Here is a 19,622-nt window from a genome sequence, read left to right on the forward strand (position 1 = left end):
GAATCTTTCACCATTCAGTTTCAGTAGATGGTTTGAGTTCTTGCAATTGAAGAAAATAAAGCTTTCTCAACATTTATACCCTGCTATCATGTCTATCCTTACCAGCCTTTGATCTATGTTAAGAAAGAAGTTCTTAACACCATGACTTTGTTTCCACTATTTGATCATTTTGCTTGCCCTTCTATGCACTATTGCAAACTCCATAATATCCTTTCTAAAATACTGTGACTAGAACTATCCATGGTATTGCAAGTGGAATCACAACAGAAATCTATATGTGTGATGGATGGCAGTGTGATTTTCAGTTCCTTTACACTTTCCTTTTCCAGCAGCTAGATATTTAGTCAAAATATTAATCAATTTCTCAAGCAACATCAAAATCTCTTCTATTCTTCGACAGTCACAGCTACCCACTCAGATTCCATCATTGTGTATATGAAGTTGGGATTTTTTGCCCCAATGTATATTACCTTACACTTGCTTACAGCATGTGCTATTTTTACAGACATTTTTCCATTTTGAAAATAACCTTTTACAGCTCTGCAATCCATTTTTGTTTTGAGGCAACCATGAGGTTTGGGAGAAGTTTAGCTTACAGCAACATCATTGTGACAATGTGAGGATTCAGTCTCCATGAAAGGAGTAGAAGATCAGCCATAACCAGGCAACTTATGTACACACAGGGCTGTGTGTCTTTCACATTCATTTCCGTCATGATTACATAATCATTTATAGGATTGAGTTGAGCAAGTCAGTCTTTCAACACACCATTCTCTTGTTTGGGGGCCAGAAACAAACACTGCATTGACAATCAGGTACAACTTCAAGCTGTCCATGGCATTTCAGGTACACATATTATCAGAATTATCATCAACATTTTAAGACTCCTCATTATGTCTGTAATTCTTCCTTATTCCTCTAATAAGAGATATCTCTTGCTGGAGATCAGCAGGGGAAATCAGTGTTGTTGGCTTGAAGGTTAAAATTCTGTTCAAGGTATAGAAATTAACAATATAGTCTTCTATTCTCTCTAAAGTGTAGTTGGGAAACAGGATTTTCATTGTATTAACACAATTCAATGGAAAGATTAATTCTCCACTGGTATATTTTCTTTGAAACCTTCTTCCTATTAAGCTTCAAAGAATGTCAAGCCACTTTCCTCATATGACTCCGGTTTCCTTTCATATAGTCTACTGCCTTTTACTATTAAGTATACAACAACTTCATTGCACAAAGATGTAGTTCCCATCATCCTTCTGAAAAAATACCCGAATCTGTTACAGAGTACAGGATCTGAGATCACTCTGCTAGAAATCTATGAGATCAACCCCCATTTCTTTGGGCTCTTCCACACAGCTAAATAATCCAGAATATCAAGGCAGATAATACACAATATCTGCCTTGAACTGGATTATATGAGTCCACACACCAATATATCTCAGTTCAATGTGGATGTTATATAGCTGTGTAGAAGGGCCTTTATCAAACAGATACTCTTGGTGGCAAAAGCTTACAATCTTCAGTGTGTTGTCGAAGGCTTTCATGGCCAGAATCACTGGGTTGCTGTGAGTTTTCCAGGCCATATGGTCATATTTCAGAAGCATTCTTCCCTGACCTTTCGCATGCATCCATGGCCAGCATCCTCAGAGGTTGTGAGGAAACTAGTCAAGTGGGTTTATATATTTGTGGAATGTTTAGGGTGGGAAAAAACACTTGTCTGTTTAAGGCAAGTTTCAATGGCAGCCATCCTCACCACTTCTGAGGATGCCTTCCACAGATGCAGGCAAAACGTCAGGAAAGAATGCTTCTGGAACATGGCCATACAGCCTAGAAAATTCACAGCAACCACTTAAATCTTCTGTGATTTTGTGTGGGGAGGGGGTACCAATCTTTAAACAGGAAGCTTCATTAATATTTTCCCACCATTAACTTCTCAATATTGCTTCATCTATTTCATATGTCCCCAAATGCCAAGAACATTTTGAGCCCCTGGGAAAATAAAGCAGTGCATCACAGTATCCAGTAGCATCACTGCAGGCGCAAACTACAAGGCAGGTTGCAGGCAGTCCTCTGCTTGCCAAACCAAGAATACAATGCAGTAAAGGCGCTCACCGCATAAACGCCTTGAGCTATTTATTCACACAGCAGATGCTCCTTTTTGAAATGGAGGAAGTGACACAGCAACAAAACCTTATTAGCCACAGGTTACCAACCAGTATTTATCACAGACAGAGGAAAAACACTGCAGCATTTGTCAGGCAGGCTACCCGTCCTGCAATGCTGTATTTCAGGAGTAACAGATGGCTGAGAAGGGCAACTTTTCCTTTGCTATCTTCGAGGAAAGCCATCTATTTCATGAATATGGGAATTAGCAGATATCCCTTCCATCCACCATCCTTGTTATTTACTGCAGTAATATGAAGGCTGAAGGGAGGAGCCATTCACAAGACAGAAGGGGCAAGATACTGTTTTGAGGAATGCACAGATAGCACCAGCTTTTGGACAGCGTAAAATGTAGTCACTGAGCAAGCCATAAATACATAGGGATTCAATGTGTTGTCAAAGGCTTTCATAGCCGGAATCACTGGGTTGCTGTGAGTTTTCCAGGCTGTTTGGCCATGTTCCAGAAGCATTCTTTCCTGCCGTTTTGCCTGCATCTATGGCAGGCATCCTCAGAGGTTTTGAGGTATGTTAGAAACTAGTCAAGTGGGGTTTATATATCTGTGGAACGTTCAGGGTGGGAGAAACAACTCTTGTGTTTGAGGCAGATGTGAATGTTTCAATTGGCCACCTTGGTTAGCATTGAATAGCCTTTCAGCTTCAAGGTCTGGCTGCTTACTGCCTTACTTCATTGGGGGTGTTAGCTGGCCCTGATTGATTCATGTCTGGAATTCCTCTGTTTTCTGAGTGGTATTCTTTATTTACTGCCCTGATTCTAGAGTTCTTTAATACTGTTCTTTTTCCCTAAACAATCCACAGATATATAAACCTCACTTGTCTAGATTCCAACAGACCTCACAACCTCTGAGGATGTCTGCCATAGATGCAGATGCAGGAAATAATGCTTCTGGAATATAGCCATACAGCCTGGAAAACTCACAGAAACCTAAATAGGGATTCATTGAGGGATTGTTGCTGCTTGGAGCAGGGTTCTGTCAAAGTGGGGAGATAGCCTACCCTTGGGTTCGTCTACACCAGGCATGGGCAAACTTTGGCCTGCCAGGTGTTTTGGGCTTCAACTCCCACAATTCCTAATAGCCTTTGGCCTTTTCCTTTTTCCCCTCTGCCACTTAAATGCCTGGTCTACACCATAGAATTAACTGAGATTGACCCCACTTTCAATGCTAGGGCTCAATGCTATGGTATCCTGGCATCTGTAGTTTGAGAGGCACCAGCATTCCTTTGGCAGAGAAGGCTAAAGACCTTGAAAAACTACAAATCCCAGGATTCCATGGCAGTTATATTGCCAGTGTAGATGTGCCCATTCTGTAACAGATAAATCCACCTCTCTAAGTACCGCCTACTCTTCCAAAACAGACAGTAAACAAATTCAATTAATAAATAAAAAGTTTAAAGATATTTGATGCGGTTTATCAGCCAAATGCCTTTCACAGCAACCTTGCGAGGTAGTTTATTTGTGGGAGGATGACGACCCCGCCCCCAAGAATCTCCTCATTGGCGCCTGAGGGAATGCAAGCGAGGATTCGAACTCAGGTCACCTCCATCCAAGTGTAAGCCTCTCCTCACAGAGGGAGACAGAGGTGTGCCCCCGCTGAGGGATTACATTAGCAAGGCTATAATAATAGCAACGCAACAAATACTAAAAAGTTCGTCCAGAAGACACGTCATTCCCCAGCTTTTCCCTCAGCCAGCCATTCATCCATTGACTCACCCGGGACGCCATCTTGTTCAGCCGGTTCCCAGCGAAGGACTGACAGAAAACAGAGCACGAAAGCAGACGGAGAGGCACGCACAGCGTAAGGGGTGTGGCCAAATCTGACTCCGCCCCTCTCTTAAGACCTCATCCTTCTGCCAGCCTTCGAAGAGGTTGGAGAGGCCTGTCAGTGACGTAATACTGCCATGTATATTTATTTATTTTTGGACTTCAATTCCCAGAATCCTTCATCATTCGTCAAGGCAGCTGAGGCTCCTGGGAGTTGAAGTCTAAAGACTTGATTTTGGGAATCGCTGCTTTAAAGCCGAATACTTTTTTAGCCGTGGGCATAGAGATGGTCCTGCATTGTGTCTTCTGCCCACAAGAGGCGCCTTTCACGTTTAGGCCGAAAATGCGGATACTTACTGTGTGAACTCCATTGCTGCTTCCTTTTCAAATATCTCTTGGTCCATCAGGTAGGCAGTCAAACCAGGCACGTAAAAAGCATTGAAAAATGAACATTTCTTTTGGCTGCGTGCTGTTTCAGATGTGGAAGAGCTATGTTTCAAGTAGGATCCGAAATCGAGATATACATTGGCATAAATCGAAGGTCTTAATGTCTACACTGATCATTCAATGCAGTTTCAAACTGCATTCTAGGGCAGTGCAGGTGGGTTTAAGGCAAACTGAGCCCCCTTCTACACCTCCATATAATCCAGATGATCAAAGCATATAATCCACATTATCTGCTTTAAACTGGATTATATGAGGCCACTTCTACACTACCCTATATCCCAGGATCCAATCTCAGGCCTCTTCCACACAGCTGAATAAAATTCCACATTATCTGCTTTGAACTGGGATATATGGCAATATATATATGGCAGATATTCCAGTTCAAAGCAGATATTGTGGCATATTCTGCCTTGATATTCTTCGTTATATGGCTGTGTGAAAAGGCCACAGATTACTTGTTTGGAACTGGATTATGTGAATCTACACTGCCATATAATCTGGGATAAACATAATCTAGGATCAGATCCTGGGATATAGGGCAGTGTAGAAGGGGCCTGAGGGCCCTTCCACATAGATATATAACCCAGAATATCAATGCAGAAAATCCCACAATATCTGCTATGAATTGGGCTATCTTTGTCCACACTGCCATATATTCCAGTTCAAAACAGATAATGTGGAATTTTATTCAGCTGTTTGTGAATGTTTCTGGCAATTGAATGTTTTGCCATGTTGGAAACCTCCCTGAGTCTTCTCAAGGAGATAGGGCAGTATATAAATAAAGTTGTTGTTGTTATTATTATTATTATTATTATTATTATTATTATTTTATTGACACAACAACATTGTATGACACAGCAAACAAGATACATATGCTGGATTTCGTATCACAAAATCACAAGTCGAACACTTCCCAAGTGTCTAGGACTGTGTGATGTATTTTCGGATGATGCGCGCAGAACCCAATAGGGTGGCCTTTTGCAGTTGGCAGATCGTAATTTTGTCAATGTCTATTGTTTCCAAATGCCAGCTGAGATCTTTTGGCATGGCACCCAATGTGCCAATCACCACCGGGACCACCTGTACTGGTTTCTGCCAGAGTCTTTGAAGTTCAGTCTTGAGGTCCTGATAGCGGCTGAGTTTTTCCTGTTGTTGTTGTTGTTGTTGTTGTTGTTGTTATTATTAAGGGGCATGAGTCTTTACTGCCATACAATCCAAAGATACCAAAGAGCCAAGGAAACATCAGCAAGGAACTGGAAGGAAGAGGCAGAGTTTGTTGCTGTGAGCTGCTTGCAGTATTTGCTTCTTGTGAGCTGTTTTGCAGCATTTGTTTGTGAGCTGTTTGCAGCTGTCTATGACCCCAGCTCCTGGCAAATGGCTCTTTGCAGGCTCATGCCCTGGCTGGACTGGACTGGACTGACGCAAACAAGGGTCCAGCAGAAACACCTGTTGCCTCTAGGGGCTGGGGGATAAAAAGAAAATGCCTGTGGGGGTGGGGGCACCACTGAAAGGGTGACACCATAGGGGGTCATCCTTTGGTGGGGAGCGACTGTGGGGGTGACACAAGGGTGAGGGCCTGTCCCTATGCTTGGCAGTCCTCAAGTCTACCACCTTGCTTTTATAGTATCCCCAGGTGGTGCAATGGGTTAAACTCTTGTGTCGTGGGACTGCTGATCGACAGTTGCAATCTGGGGAGCGGGGTGAGCTCCTGTCTGTCAGCTCCAGCTAACCATGTGGGGACATGAGAGAAACCCCCCACAGGATGGTAAAACATCTGAACATTCCTTGGCCAACATCCTTGCAGATGGCCAATTCTCTCATACCAGAAGCGACTTGGAGTTTCTCAAGTTTATCCTGACACGAAAAAACTTTACTTTTGACATCTGCCTGCCTGATTTTATCTAAGGTTTTTATTTAGCCTGCCCCATACAGGAAGGATGTGTTTTTCCAAAGAGGGAGGGAGCCCCGGACTCCCATTGGAGTTATACAGGGTATGAGGAGTTGCCGGGCGGGGGGGTCAGTACCAAGAAAATAAGCAGTGAAATAGAGTGCTTATTGTCCCCAAAGTGTCTCCTATATCTAATACCTTGGATAATCACAATGACAGTCCCCCTAGGTTGAAAATGCTGCTGTTGAATGCCAGATCAGTAAATGGAAAAACAACTGCCACCCAGGACTTAATTCTGGGTGAGCATGCTGACCTGGTTTGTATCACAGAGACCTGACTGCATGAGACTGTGGGGCGGGAGGTATTCTCTCTCAACTCTGCCCACCAGTATTCTCTGTGCAGCAGCAGGGGAGATGGAGTTGAAGTGATCTATCATGATTCCATCCCTCTGACCAGGCTCCCCATCCCACAATCAACAGTGCTCAAGTGTATTTACCTAAAGGTGGGTGACCAGGACAGAACAGGGATGATCAGGACAGAATTGCCCACCCCGCTGCTCAACAGTCTCCTGGGTGATCTCAGGGTTGGCCTTGGAGTCTCCATGGCTAACAGTGCTGGAAGACTTCAACATCCATGTTGAGACTGCTCTGTTGGGAGTGGCTCAAGACTTCATGGCCTTAATGACAACCATGGGTCTGTCCCATGTGATGTCTTGCTCTACCAATGCTGGGGACACACTTTGGACCTTGTTTTCTGTGCAGGATGATAGTGATGGTAGTGATGGTGGTGTGAAGGAACTTGTCACAGTCCCCTTGTCAAGGACCGATCACTACTTAGTCAGGTTTAGACTCGCTGGGACTCCAAACCTCTGCAGGGGTGTGGGACTGATTAAGATGGTCCACTCCAGGAGGCTTATGGATCCGGATGGATTTCTGGCAGCTCTTGGGGATTTTCCTGTCACCTTGGCAGGCAATTCTGTCAAAGCTCTGGCTGACCTCTGGAATGGGGAAATGGTACAGTTGCTCCTGAACGTCCCCTCTCACAGAGCACAGCCAAACCAACCCCTTGGTTTTCCAAGGAGTTGGCGGCAATGAAGCAAGTGAAATGGAGACTAGAGTGGTATTGGCGGTGAACTCAAAGCAAATATGACCAAGCACAGGCTAGAGCATATTTAAAAGCCTACTCCACAGCAATAGAGGCAGCAGAGATATAATTCCTTGCTGTAACCATTTCATTTCCACGAACCGCCCGGTTAAGCTGTTTCGAGTGTTCAGACAGCTATTACATACTGGTCCTCAAGGAGAAATCCCTGACCATTCAGCAGCCCACTGTGAATAAAGCAGGGAATAAATATAATAATAATAATAATAATAATAATAATAATAATAATAATAATAATAATAATAATAATAATTTTGTATGGCAGTGCAGATGAGGCCTGACTTGAGGGGACAGATAAACATTTTAGACACTTAGCATTATATTTGTGCCTATTGGGTACAATGACTCAGGAACTGGCACCAGTTCAAATACCACCATTTTAGTGCCTCTAGTTTACAAGAAACCAGTAAGATAGTATTTTGTTCTAATTATATTTGTTATTGCAGTCAGCTCTCCACATTTACTGGGTTTAGGGGTTCAGGACATCCTGTCAAAGTGAAAATAAGAAGAATAAAATTACTAATTTTTACCTTATAAACATCTCCAGGAATCACTGGGTTCTTCAGCGTGACTCTGCAGTCATGTTCTGCCAGAATTAACTATAGAATTGTATTGGAAGACATAGCAATTCCTAGAGAGATGTTCACAAGAAATTTCTAGGTCTTTCAGCATGATTTGACAAGCAATATGTGGCAGAAGTTGAGCATGGAGTTACAAAGGAGGACCTCTAGATTCCTAGAAAGAACATTTTAATTGAATCCGTGAATAGTCAAATCCACAAATGGGGAGGGCTGGCTGTATCACAATTTCAAGGATCATATTCTGCCATACTTCACCTTGGCACTACCATACATCAGAAATGAACAGAGCTATGATTAAGTATGAACTTGTTTAACCCCATCTCCAAAAAGGTAGTAGCAAATGAGTTCATACTCTTTCTGACATGAGTTAGAAAGAGTATAAACTCATTTGCTAATGCCTTTTTGTACATGGAGTTAAACTAGTTCATGAGTTAGAAAGAGGGCATTTGAGTGATATTGATCTATTTATTTAAATGTGCACATTGCAATGCATTATTTGCTGCTAATTTGCCACCAAACAGGGGCTGGAGGTGGCCGGTGGAGAAAATTCAACTCATGAAGGCTCTGAGGTCATTCATCCCTTTCTATTCTCAAAATCCTGGCCCCAGGAGACTATGAAGGGGTCTGGAAGAGTTCGCAAACACTGGCTAAGGATAATACTTCATCCTTCCTCCCATTTCTTTGTATTATAGAATCATAGAGTTGGAAGAGACCTCATGAACCATCCAGTCCAACCCCCTGCCGAGAAGCAGGAAATCACATTCAAAGCACCATTAGGAGAATGGGAAAGTGGCATTTTTGGACTACAAATCATCGAATCTCCCAGCATGGTCATTCAGGAAGTAGTTAAAGAAATACTCCCCACAGACTCCTCCTATCTTCTTTGAATACCCAGGATTACAACTGTTTGGCAGTTGCAAATATCTTCTTCTTTGACGTGATACTTGAGCTGGTATTTGCTGTGTAATTCCATTCATTCTTAGTTGAAACTGATTGAATGTCTGGATTAATCTCATTTTGGTTTCAGGCCTGAATTGGGGACAGAAATGACCTTAGTTGTCCTAATGAATGAATGGGGAGCAGAGCCGGCCCTAGGTATTTTTCAAGTGTAGGCGAACAGAATTTTGGCGCCCCCCCAAACCAATCACTGAAAAATAAAAGCATTGGATAAGCGAAAATGTTGGATAATAAGGAAGTATAAAGGAAAAGCCTATAAAACATCAAATTACATTATGATTTTAAAAATTAAGCACCAAAACATCATGTTTTACAACAAATCAATAGAAAAAGCAGTTCAATACATGGTAATGTTATGTAGGAATTACTATATTTGCAAATTTAGCACTAAACATTGAACAGGGATATAGGGCAGTGTGGACTTAGATAACCCAGATAGCCCTCAGTATTAAAAAAAACCCCTCTAAAATCAGGACAATAAATAAAGAACAACACTCTGAAAACAGAAGAAATCCAGACAGTAAACAATCAGGGACAGCTAACTCCTCCCAAAAAAAGATTCTCCCAGGCAAGAAGAAGCCAGGCCTTGAAGCCACAGGGCCATTAAATGCTAATCAAGGTGATTAATTACAACATTCACACCTGCTTCAAAGAAAAGTTCTTTCTCCCACCCTGGACCTTCTACAGATATATAAACCCCACATACCTAGCTTCCAAGTTCCTACAGACCTCACAATCTCTGAAGGCCCCAAAGGTGGGCTTGCGTGGTGCAAAGGTGGGTCTGCGCTGGCTGGAAGGTCCAGCGCGGCCGCTGGAAGGCCCGAAAGAGAAGGAGGTGGAGAGTGGTGCCCTCCTCCCAGGACGATGGTGCCCCCGGGACGATGGCGCCACAGGCAAATGCCTATTTCGCCTTATGGTTGGACCGCCTCTGATGGGGAGTTGTGCAATCCTACTCATTTTCCTGACGTTTCAGTGGCTTTCAGACCTTTAAGCATTCTATCAATTTGGATACCTCCATGGCTGAGGACTTAGAGCACTGAAGTACAGTGTGGGGTTTTTTTTCTTCTTTTGGGGTGGCCAGATATGTTTGGGTACTGCATTTGTTGGTCCCTATGTAGGTTTGTCCACAGCTGCATGGAATATGGTAGACTTCTGCAGTGATAAGGATTCCTCTTATCCTTTGCTGATTGTAGCATTTGTTAAATTTTCTTGGTGGGTCTCTAGATTGTTTGTGGGTTGTATTTCTTCATAAATTTCCCTATGCAGTAGGTGATTCCCTTGATATATGTTAAGAACGCTTTTCTTTTAGGTGGATCTTTAGGTATGGTTTGTTCTTGGTCTTGTAGCTTTTCTGATGTCTCTTGTAGAATACCCATTAATAATAATAATAATAAGAAGAAGAAGAAGAAGAAGAAGAAGAAGAAGAAGAAGTTTATTTATATCCCGCCTCCATCTCCCCCGAAGGGGACTCGGGGCGGCTCACAGCAAAATCAGATACAAAACAATGATAAAATAAAATATGAAACATCAAAGAACAATAATAAAAACCAATAATAATATATACACAGCAGCCGAAAAAATACAACACGGTATTAAAACATCGAATTAAAAACAATGAGGTTGCAATAGCGGATAAGCAAGGTGCACATTATGAGTTACAAATTTTAAATAGATAAAGTGCAATAGATTCATTTAAGATCACATCGGGTAGGGAGGAGCCCTGAATTAATATCAAGTAATCAGGAAAAGAGCAACTAGTACAAAAGGTCGAGGAGTATAATTGTAATTATGATGGGGATGAGCGATCTTAACCAAAGGCCTGGGTGAAAAGCCAGGTTTTCAGGCTCTTCCGAAATGCCATCAAGGTGGGGGCTTGCCTGATCTCCCTAGGCAACGAGTTCCAGAGCCAGGGGGCCACTACAGAGAAGGCCCTCTCCCTCGTCCCCACCAACCGCGCTTGTGACGCTGGCGGAAGCGAGAGGAGGGCCTCCCCCGATGACCGAAGAGACCGTACAGGTTCGTAGGGGGAGAGACGATCCCGAAGGTAGATGGGTCCCAAACCGTTCAGAGCTTTATAGGTAATCACCTGCACTTTGAATTGGGTCCGGTAAATAAACGGCAGCCAGTGGAGCTCCTTAAACAGGAGGATTGACCGCTCCCTGAGCTTGTAGAGCTCACTTTTGGTGATTCATTTCACCTTAGAGGAGGTGAGGTTCGCAGATCTTGTGTGCATGGTCTACAATGGCTTTAATTGTGCTTCTTTTTGACTTGGATGATGGTTGGAGTTTTTATGTAGGTATCTAACAGTGTGCATAGTTTTCCTGTAAACTGTGTGTCCCAATTGTTGATTTGATTTGTGGTTGACTAGGACACCTAGAAATTGTTGTTATCCTTCGTTTTCTTTTTCTATGGTAAATTGGATGTTTGGGTGATGTTGATGTGATCCAGGAACTTGTTTAGTTCTTCTCCATGGCTCCAAATGGTGAAGGTGTCATCCACATATCTGATGAAAATAATTTACATACAAGTATTCACACTACCTTATACGTATTTGTGATTCTATTAATGTGAAAAGAACAGGAGTACTGATGCACTGAGAAATCCCAGCAGAACCATTTACATACAACAAACTAGAGACTTTCATGTACTTTTCTAAATATACTAAGGAAGAACAATACCTGAAGAAGAAGAAGATACTGAAACAAGAACTATGTACCTAGGATTACCTTGTTGTGTTTACTCCTGAACTACAATATACCACTGTTATTATCCTTGTTGAACTCTTGAATACCACCTGTATCAGTACAGTGAATATATATGGACTTTAAATCATCTATTATTGACAAAAAAGTGTTGATATATGTTCTTGTGTGACTTATACCAATGTGTATTTGTTATCGTTGATATCGTTATAAAAATAGTACCCTGTCAGGACATTGTACAAACAGGATAACTATGTTTTCTTTTCACATTAATAGAATCATAAATATGTATAAGGTATTGTAAATACTTGTATGTACATTATTTTCTTTAAAATCTCTGTTTCCGTATTACACCACTTGACTTTTCATAGATACGTAGACATCTGTACATATCCACATATCTGAAGCATATATTTTTGTTGCTGTTTCCAGGGTTTGTTTCTCAAAGTGTTCCATGTAGAAATTTGCTATGACTGGGCTAAGAGGGCTCCCCGTGGTTACTCCATCTTTCTGTTCATAGAATTCATTATCCCACTGGAAGTAGCTTGTAGTGAGGCAATGTTAAAACAGGGCTGTGATGTCTTCTGGGAAATTCCTCTAGCAGGGACCTTCTGAAAAAGGAACATTCAGAAAATGTTCCTTCTGTACCCAATCATCCTTCCTGAGCATCACCAGAACACAGACCTACCACTGTGTCTCCTTCATGGTTCCAGACAGATTACAGCATGCAGGATGTAACAGAAAAGTACTGGAGTGCTTACCTCCTAGTAGGCTAACCCTCAAAGGAATTCCAGGTTTTTTGCAAGGAGATGGAGAGTTGTCTATATGGGCACATCTACACTAAAAATTTAATGCAGTTTCAACTTGATACTGAAGAAAGTGGATTTTCTGTGAGATTATTACAAGGAAATCCTGGAATCCATTCAGGACCAGGGTGGTGATTACACAAACAACAAAACACTGATGCACATTAAGGACTTTCTTTTTTGCACTTTTGTGGAAATTTGTGGTCTGGCCGCCACAGTTTGCAGCTAACTTTGAACTGCATTAAATGATCTGCGTAGACGGGGCTTAAAGCCAATTAAATGACACATATTCTGTTGTAGCTATTTTCTGAGATGGCAGAAGTCCGTATTTCAGAGTATAGTGCCTGATGTACTGTCCAAGGTCCTGGAAACAATGTGGTTGAGCAATACAGAACGGCTTATACATAAACTAGAAGAAACCTGTTCAGAAGAAAATTAAATCATAATTGCCAATGTGCTGATTAAATTCTATCTGTGTGCATGACAGAGGAATCGAGAAGGAAAATTCCTCCAGTAAGCTTCCTCTCAAGCCTTTTGGCTTTAATTGTCTGTGAAGTACCAGAAGAAGCACAGGATAAATTTGTGCTCTGCTCTACTTTTGTAAAGAGAATGGCCCCTGGGCAGCTGATGCATTACAATGGATAAAACGGTGACGGATCTGTGCTGGATGAGTCAGAAGGCCACTGAGCTCCCTATGTAAGGGACTTTAAAGTGCTCAAGGGAAATTATGTTGTACAAGAATAAAAACTGAAAATACACAGCCAAAAAAAGAGATAGATTCTTTACAAACTGCTTTTGAAGAATACAACATAATTTTGTATCTTTTTTCAGATCAAGGATTGTGTATTTGCAAATGGCCTAATTTACACTAGAGGGGCACAGCAGGAATACGTAAAGCACAAATCTTTCGGTTTCACCATTTAAAAACTAATTTTATTTCCATTCATAGCCATTTAACTGCCTCTGGATGCCTACAAGTGGGAGGTGAAAGTGAAGGCTTAGGACAGATGGCTGTTATCAATTTTTGTTGCATGTCACTATGGCGTGCAGGGAAAATTCAACCTCCTGCATTCTGCAATAGTCATGCTGCAGTATTTGGGTTGCTGTTCCTTGACAACACAAATGGGAATTGCTGCATTGCATAGAATAGATACACACACACACACACACACACACACACACACAGAGAGAGAGAGAGAGAGAGAGAGAGAGAGAGAGAGAGTTTTGCACTCTCTTTGTGTGTGTCAGTTTAATCAGCTTATTCATTTCAAAAACTGCCATTTCCTTTATTTAAACATTCTTTTCAAAGCTACTCTTCCCAAGGTCATAAGCCATATATGAGAAAGCAGGGCAGTTTTGCAATATCGTTTGAAGAATGTTCTGGATGAACTTAGACATCAGAGTGGAAAAGCAAAGGAAATTGTCACCATGGAAACCAGAATTCTAATAGAAGCTGCAAATTCCACCGTCCCATTTTCTGCACTGTGTTGCTTTACGCAAATTATCAGAAGCAAGCTGTTAAGAACACACACAAGCATACATGGCAAGGAAGATTGAGCATTGATAATTACTATTGTAGCTCATTGTAAACCAGATCATTCTGAGTTTATATCTCACTTCGGTTCATATCTCAACTCTGCAATTAATTTTTAGCTGGGCTTATTTATTTAGTGGTTACATTAACATATTGTTCCAGTGGCCAACAACTCAAGGTCATAAACATGGGTCTCCTTTCCATTTTATGATTACAACAATCTTGAGAGATAGGTCAGGGTGGGAAAGAGTGATTAGACTAAGGACACCCAGTGAGTTTTCATGATTCAATGCAGACTACAAATGAAATTTTCCCAGATCCATTACCAACACTGCAAACATTACATCATACTACATTTCTTACCCTTCATTTGAAATATGGAAGTTGTAATCATACTGATAGCACTGTGCTTGGTAGAAATAGAGAGTGGACTAGATGATCCTTTGGAATATTTATTTATTTATAGTGTCAGAAGCAAATTGACAATACAGCTATAACGTATTAAAAAAACATTAACAAAGTTAAAAACTTGGCATTAGGCTAAATTTCCTTTGAGCAGAAGCTGGCCACTTCGAGTGCCTCTGGTATTGCTATGAGAAGGTCCTCCATTGTGCATGTGGCAGGACTCAGACCGTATTGTAGTAGGTGGTCTGTGGTTTGCTCTTTTCCACACTCGCATGTCATGGACTTCACTTTGTAGCCCAATGTCTTAAGATTGGCTCTGCATCTCATCCCAGAGTAATCTATTCAGCGCCTTCCAAATTGTCCAGTCTTCTGTGTGCTCAGGAGGGAGTTTCTCATCCAGTATCAGCCACTGGTTGAGGTTCCAGGTTTTTACCTGCCACTTTTGGACTCTTACTTGCTGATGTGTTCCTGCGAGTATCTCTGTAGATCTTAGGAAGCTGCTGGCTGATATCCAAACAGAGGATGGGCCAGAGATGTCAATGCCTTAGTCCTTTCATTACTGGCTGCTACTTCCCAGTGGATATCAGGTGATGCAGTACCAGCTAAACAGTATAATTTCTCCAGAAGTGTTTGGCATAGACATCCTGTGATAATGCAGCATGTCTTATTAAGAGCCACATCCACTGTTTTAACATGGTGAGAGTAACAAAGCGCAAGGGCATATGTCTTCACTGTATCTGGTTGTGATCCCCAGGTTGTGCCAGACAGCTTTTGTACAATATTTCTAGTGCCCACTTTTTTCTTGATAGTCAAGCAGTGCTTCTTGAAAGTCAGAGCACGGTCCAGAGTGACTCCCAGGTATTTTGGTGTGTTGCAATACTCCAGTGGGATTCCTTCCCGGGTAATCCTAAGAGCCTGAGATGTTTGTCTGTTTTTAAGATGAAAAGCACTTGTCTGAGTTTTTGATTGATTAGGCAGCAGCTGGTTTTCCCTGTAATAGACAATAAAAGCACCTAAAACTTCAGAGAGCTTCTGTTTAACTATTTCAAAGCTTTCTGCTTGAGTGGATCTTTTGGAGTGTCTCTTGGGAACACTTTAGAGAATAAAAAGTATAATAATGTGCACACAAAGAGAAGCAGGCTGGGTCTACACTGCCATAAAATTCAGATTATCTAAGCAGATAAATGCTGCCATATAATCCAGTCCAAAGAAGATTATCTAGATTTTATATGGTAGTGTAGCTGGAACTGCAGATTTCTGGAATGTGAGCCCAGGGTCAGGAACAAAGAAGCTCTCATTCGGTTTAGGACAAGAAGGCAGGCAGAAATTATACTTTTGAGATGACCAGCAAAACTTAAATGCTGCCTAGAAAGCTGGAAAAAACATCTAGGTGAAAGGAGTTCATTTACGCAGACATATTTATGGCTAATTTTATGTTAATCTCTTGCTATCTGGAGATGTTTCAGGTGAATATATATTGCAGTTTGATAATGTTGTTTTTACACTGTTTTTCATAGCCAATCATGAAAGTTGTATGTAATTCCTGTTCAGGTTTACATGCTTTTGACCTATAATGTGGTTTTTCTCTTTTCCTGTTGCATCCCATTTTACTATGTATCATTGTCTTTTCCAGTGAATTATGTCATTTCACAATAGAGCCAAAGTACAATAGCTGCAATTTGGGCATTTTGCTTTCTAGGTAGAGTTTAAGCTCTAGAGCATTGCTTGTTAAACTGCAGCTCCTGATACCACTTGGGGGCCCCTTAGCTCAACGTTTGGATCGAGAAAGAATTGACAACAGTAAACGTTTTCTGCATGTCACCTAGTGGCTGTTTTAGACATTGATCATAATCTGTTATGCAGTGTTTATAGTGAACTCTGCATGATGACCGTCACCCCAGCTTTCAAATTGATTTGAAAACGCAGCGGAGAGTTCCGTGGATCGCTCACCAAAGGAACGGAACGGGACCGCAGCAGACTATTATTAAGAGATCTTTTTTTATTTCACTTTCCCCTTCCCTGAACTATGTAACAAAATCCCCCAATAAAAGTAGCATTTATTTTAACAATAACACTCTCTATCTGGTTATTTTGTATCTTTCCCTGACTCCTTCCTTTGCCTGCAATTTCTCTCTCTCTCGCGTCCCTTTAACTCCGGCTGAGGTTCTCCGCCATAGATTAACATGGCGGACGATATAAATTGGCTCATATCTCTATCAAAATTACCCCTAGAATGCTCCTCTTTTAGACCTAACCCTTTCTAAGGCTCCTGACTCGAAGACAACCAGCGGAACCGGAATCGGTCCAGTTTTCGGCACCTCAACAGCTGACTGTCAAACGGGACCGACGGCTCCTTTCAAGCTAAACTGCTGCCTTATCCCGGACTTTCCTCTCCCCGCGGCCCGCGGAATGGTTTTAAGAGATCCCTAGCCCCTTTCTGTGAACTGGGGATGGGGGGTCGCTCTCTCGCTGGGGAAACATAGTTCTCCAAGAACCCTTACCCTCTCTACAGCTGCCAGGGGGTGCCCGGACGGGTGCCCTCCACGTTTCATTCATACTTTCATAATTTTATGAAGGAGAAGAACACTCTTCCCCAGACCTATGCCTGGACTTATGAAATCTTATACTTCCAAAGACTGCAACCCACATGTGCCCCTTCCCCATGCCATTTCTATGAATTCCTTATGAACTCTTTTCCCTCATGTATTTGTGAATTTTCATATTCTATGTACCTGGACACCCTCATGACCCACTGTTGTATGAATTTCTAATCGTTGGGCTAACGTCATGAATTGTGAAATCATGCTGCTAGAACTCCACTCTTATGAATTTCCATATTGGGTTCCCCAGATGTTGTAAACCTCATTCTTATCAAATGTTTTCAATTGATTATATCATCCATGGTTCCCCTTTGTGCAATGTAACCCCCCCCTCTATGGATTCTCCCTTTCCTCCTTGAAATCTACCTATCTGCCTATATGTATTTATACTCTTTGGGATCCCCGGAAAATATGTGTTTTTCCCAGCTGGGTTTATGATCCAACTTTATTTTAATTTTCATTCTATCCCATATAATTGTCAAATCATGAAATCAAATGGGAAATATTATGACCCCAACGTGAACCTTAGCCCCATGACCCAGACCTCCCTTCCCAAAAACAAAAGGATAATCTGCCACAGTTTAATCCAATCTCATTCCGATCGCATGGACAATATAGGGTTTGAGTCACCAGATTCCTAAAGGTGACTCGGCCCCAAGGCAAACATTGTCATATCCCAGGCCAGGGCACCTCCTGTGGAGCCCGTCAATGACGGCTCATCACCACCCTTCTTTACTTCCCGTCTGACACCCCCAAGACATATCTAAAGACTTGTGAACGTGACAGGACCCCGGACATCCTTGATGGGTGCCATTAATTCCTTTAGAAATCGGCTGGGCCAGAATTAATCTGATATTTCCTGTCCTGTCACCTCATTGTTTCAATAGCTCCCGCCTCCTCCTCTCTGATTGGCCCGAGGGGGGACAAAAAGCGGCTCCCCATTGGGCCAGCAGAGCAAGGCGGGAAACGAAAGCCCGCCTCGTTCAACCTCCCAGCCTATCCACGATCAGATGGGCGGGGAAGCGGGGCGGGAAATTCAAAGGGCTGTCAGACCGAAACATTGTATAAATATGGCTTTATTTGAAACATATGTTACGCTAGTAGATTGAATGATCGCTATTAGCATCCTTTTCAGCTGAATTGCTCAATAAAAACTCCTTGGCGGATTTTCCTTCATCTTTGGCGGACCTTCTTCATTTCAGGCTTCAGGTTGTATTGCGGCTTATATTCTCCTTTTGGCTTCGCCAAGGTCCGTTCCCTCAGGACCGGGTCGGGTCTCTCCTAAAGGGCCCGATCCCCTAAAGTGCGGTCGACAACATGCAGAAGATGTTTCAGCTTTACTCCATAAAAATTGAAACTCAGACTCCTTCTACATGGACATATAAAATCCAGATTATTTGCACTGAACTGGATTATATGGCAGTGTAGATTAATATAATCCAGTCCAAAGCAAATAATGTAGAATATCTGCTTTGATAATCTGGATTATATGGCAATGTAGAAGGCGCCTCAGACTTTTATTTCGCATATCAGCATATCAACAACAATGCCCTTTAGGGTGCAGATGGGGCCCTTCTAGGACCCATTCTGCACTGCAGCTTCTTCCACACAGCTGTATAAAATTCACATTGAACTGGATTATATAGCAGGCTGGATTCAGAAAATCAGGTTCAAAGCAGATAATGAATTATATGAATCTACACTGCCAGATAATGTGGGATAATGTGGGATAAACTGATAATCTGCTGGGATATAGGGCAGTGTATGTAGCGGATTGATGGTGATAAATGGAAGCTCTTACGTGTGCCCACGATCAGAGTCACCCCCAGAACAAAAACATGCCACGCAAGTTTGCAAAACAAAAATACAGGAACTTTATTGATTCCAAGAGATAAGAAACAATAGTATTTACAATTGTCCATCTGATCACTTACAGAAGTCCACAGTCATAAATAGTCCTTTCTCAGTATAGAAATCTGCTTCAGAGAAGAATATAGTCCTGGTTCTTCTCCCTCTTTTCTCAGCAGCAAACAGGCCTCAAAATAGCCAGGCCTCTCTGAGTACACACTGCTCTCTACACCAGCAGTACTCAGTCAGCACTGAAAACTTGTCCAAGCAGGTTCTGCAGCAGCATAACATAAACAATATTAAATCAATCCCCAGGTCTTTGCAGGCTCAGCCAATCGGCTTCATGCACTTCATTTTCCAGTTAACACACACAGCACAGTGCCTTTGCAAACCATGACTGTGTAGATCCAGCCTTACTTGGGCCCCTTCTACACTGCCATATAAAATCCAGATTATTTGTTTGAACTGGGGGCCCTTCCACACAGCAATATAACTCAGAATATCAAGGCAAATAATCCACAAAATCTGCATTGAACTGGGTTATCTGAGTCCACGCTGCCATATAATCCAGTTTAATGTGGATTTTATACTGCTGTGTGGAAGGGGCCTAAATTATATGGGAGTGTGGGCTCATATAATCCAGTTCAAAGCAGATAGTATGGATTATCTGCTGTGACAATCCGAATGATATAGCGACGTAGATCCAGCCACTGAGGCCCCTTCCACATAGCTGTACAAAATCCCACATTA

The 19,622-nt window shown here is 42.1% G+C and overlaps 1 protein-coding gene across 2 annotated transcripts in view; it reads right to left on the bottom strand.

Moving 5' to 3' along the window:
- Positions 1-4,030, bottom strand: part of nsf (N-ethylmaleimide sensitive factor, vesicle fusing ATPase) — an 87,177-nt gene extending 83,147 nt beyond the window's left edge. The window contains exon 1 of one of the 2 annotated variants that reach the window (XM_003222418.3): positions 3,893-4,029. In XM_003222418.3, the coding sequence (XP_003222466.1) occupies positions 3,893-3,904 (12 nt within the window). In that variant the 5' untranslated portion in view covers positions 3,905-4,029. Of the gene's footprint in view, positions 1-3,892 lie in introns of both variants that reach the window. The other variant, XM_008113243.2, reaches the window with a different exon arrangement.
- Positions 4,031-19,622: the final 15,592 nt, after the last annotated feature.

This window comes from Anolis carolinensis, chromosome 6 (assembly GCF_035594765.1).
Source record: "Anolis carolinensis isolate JA03-04 chromosome 6, rAnoCar3.1.pri, whole genome shotgun sequence".
NCBI classification, from domain to species: domain Eukaryota; kingdom Metazoa; phylum Chordata; class Lepidosauria; order Squamata; family Dactyloidae; genus Anolis; species Anolis carolinensis.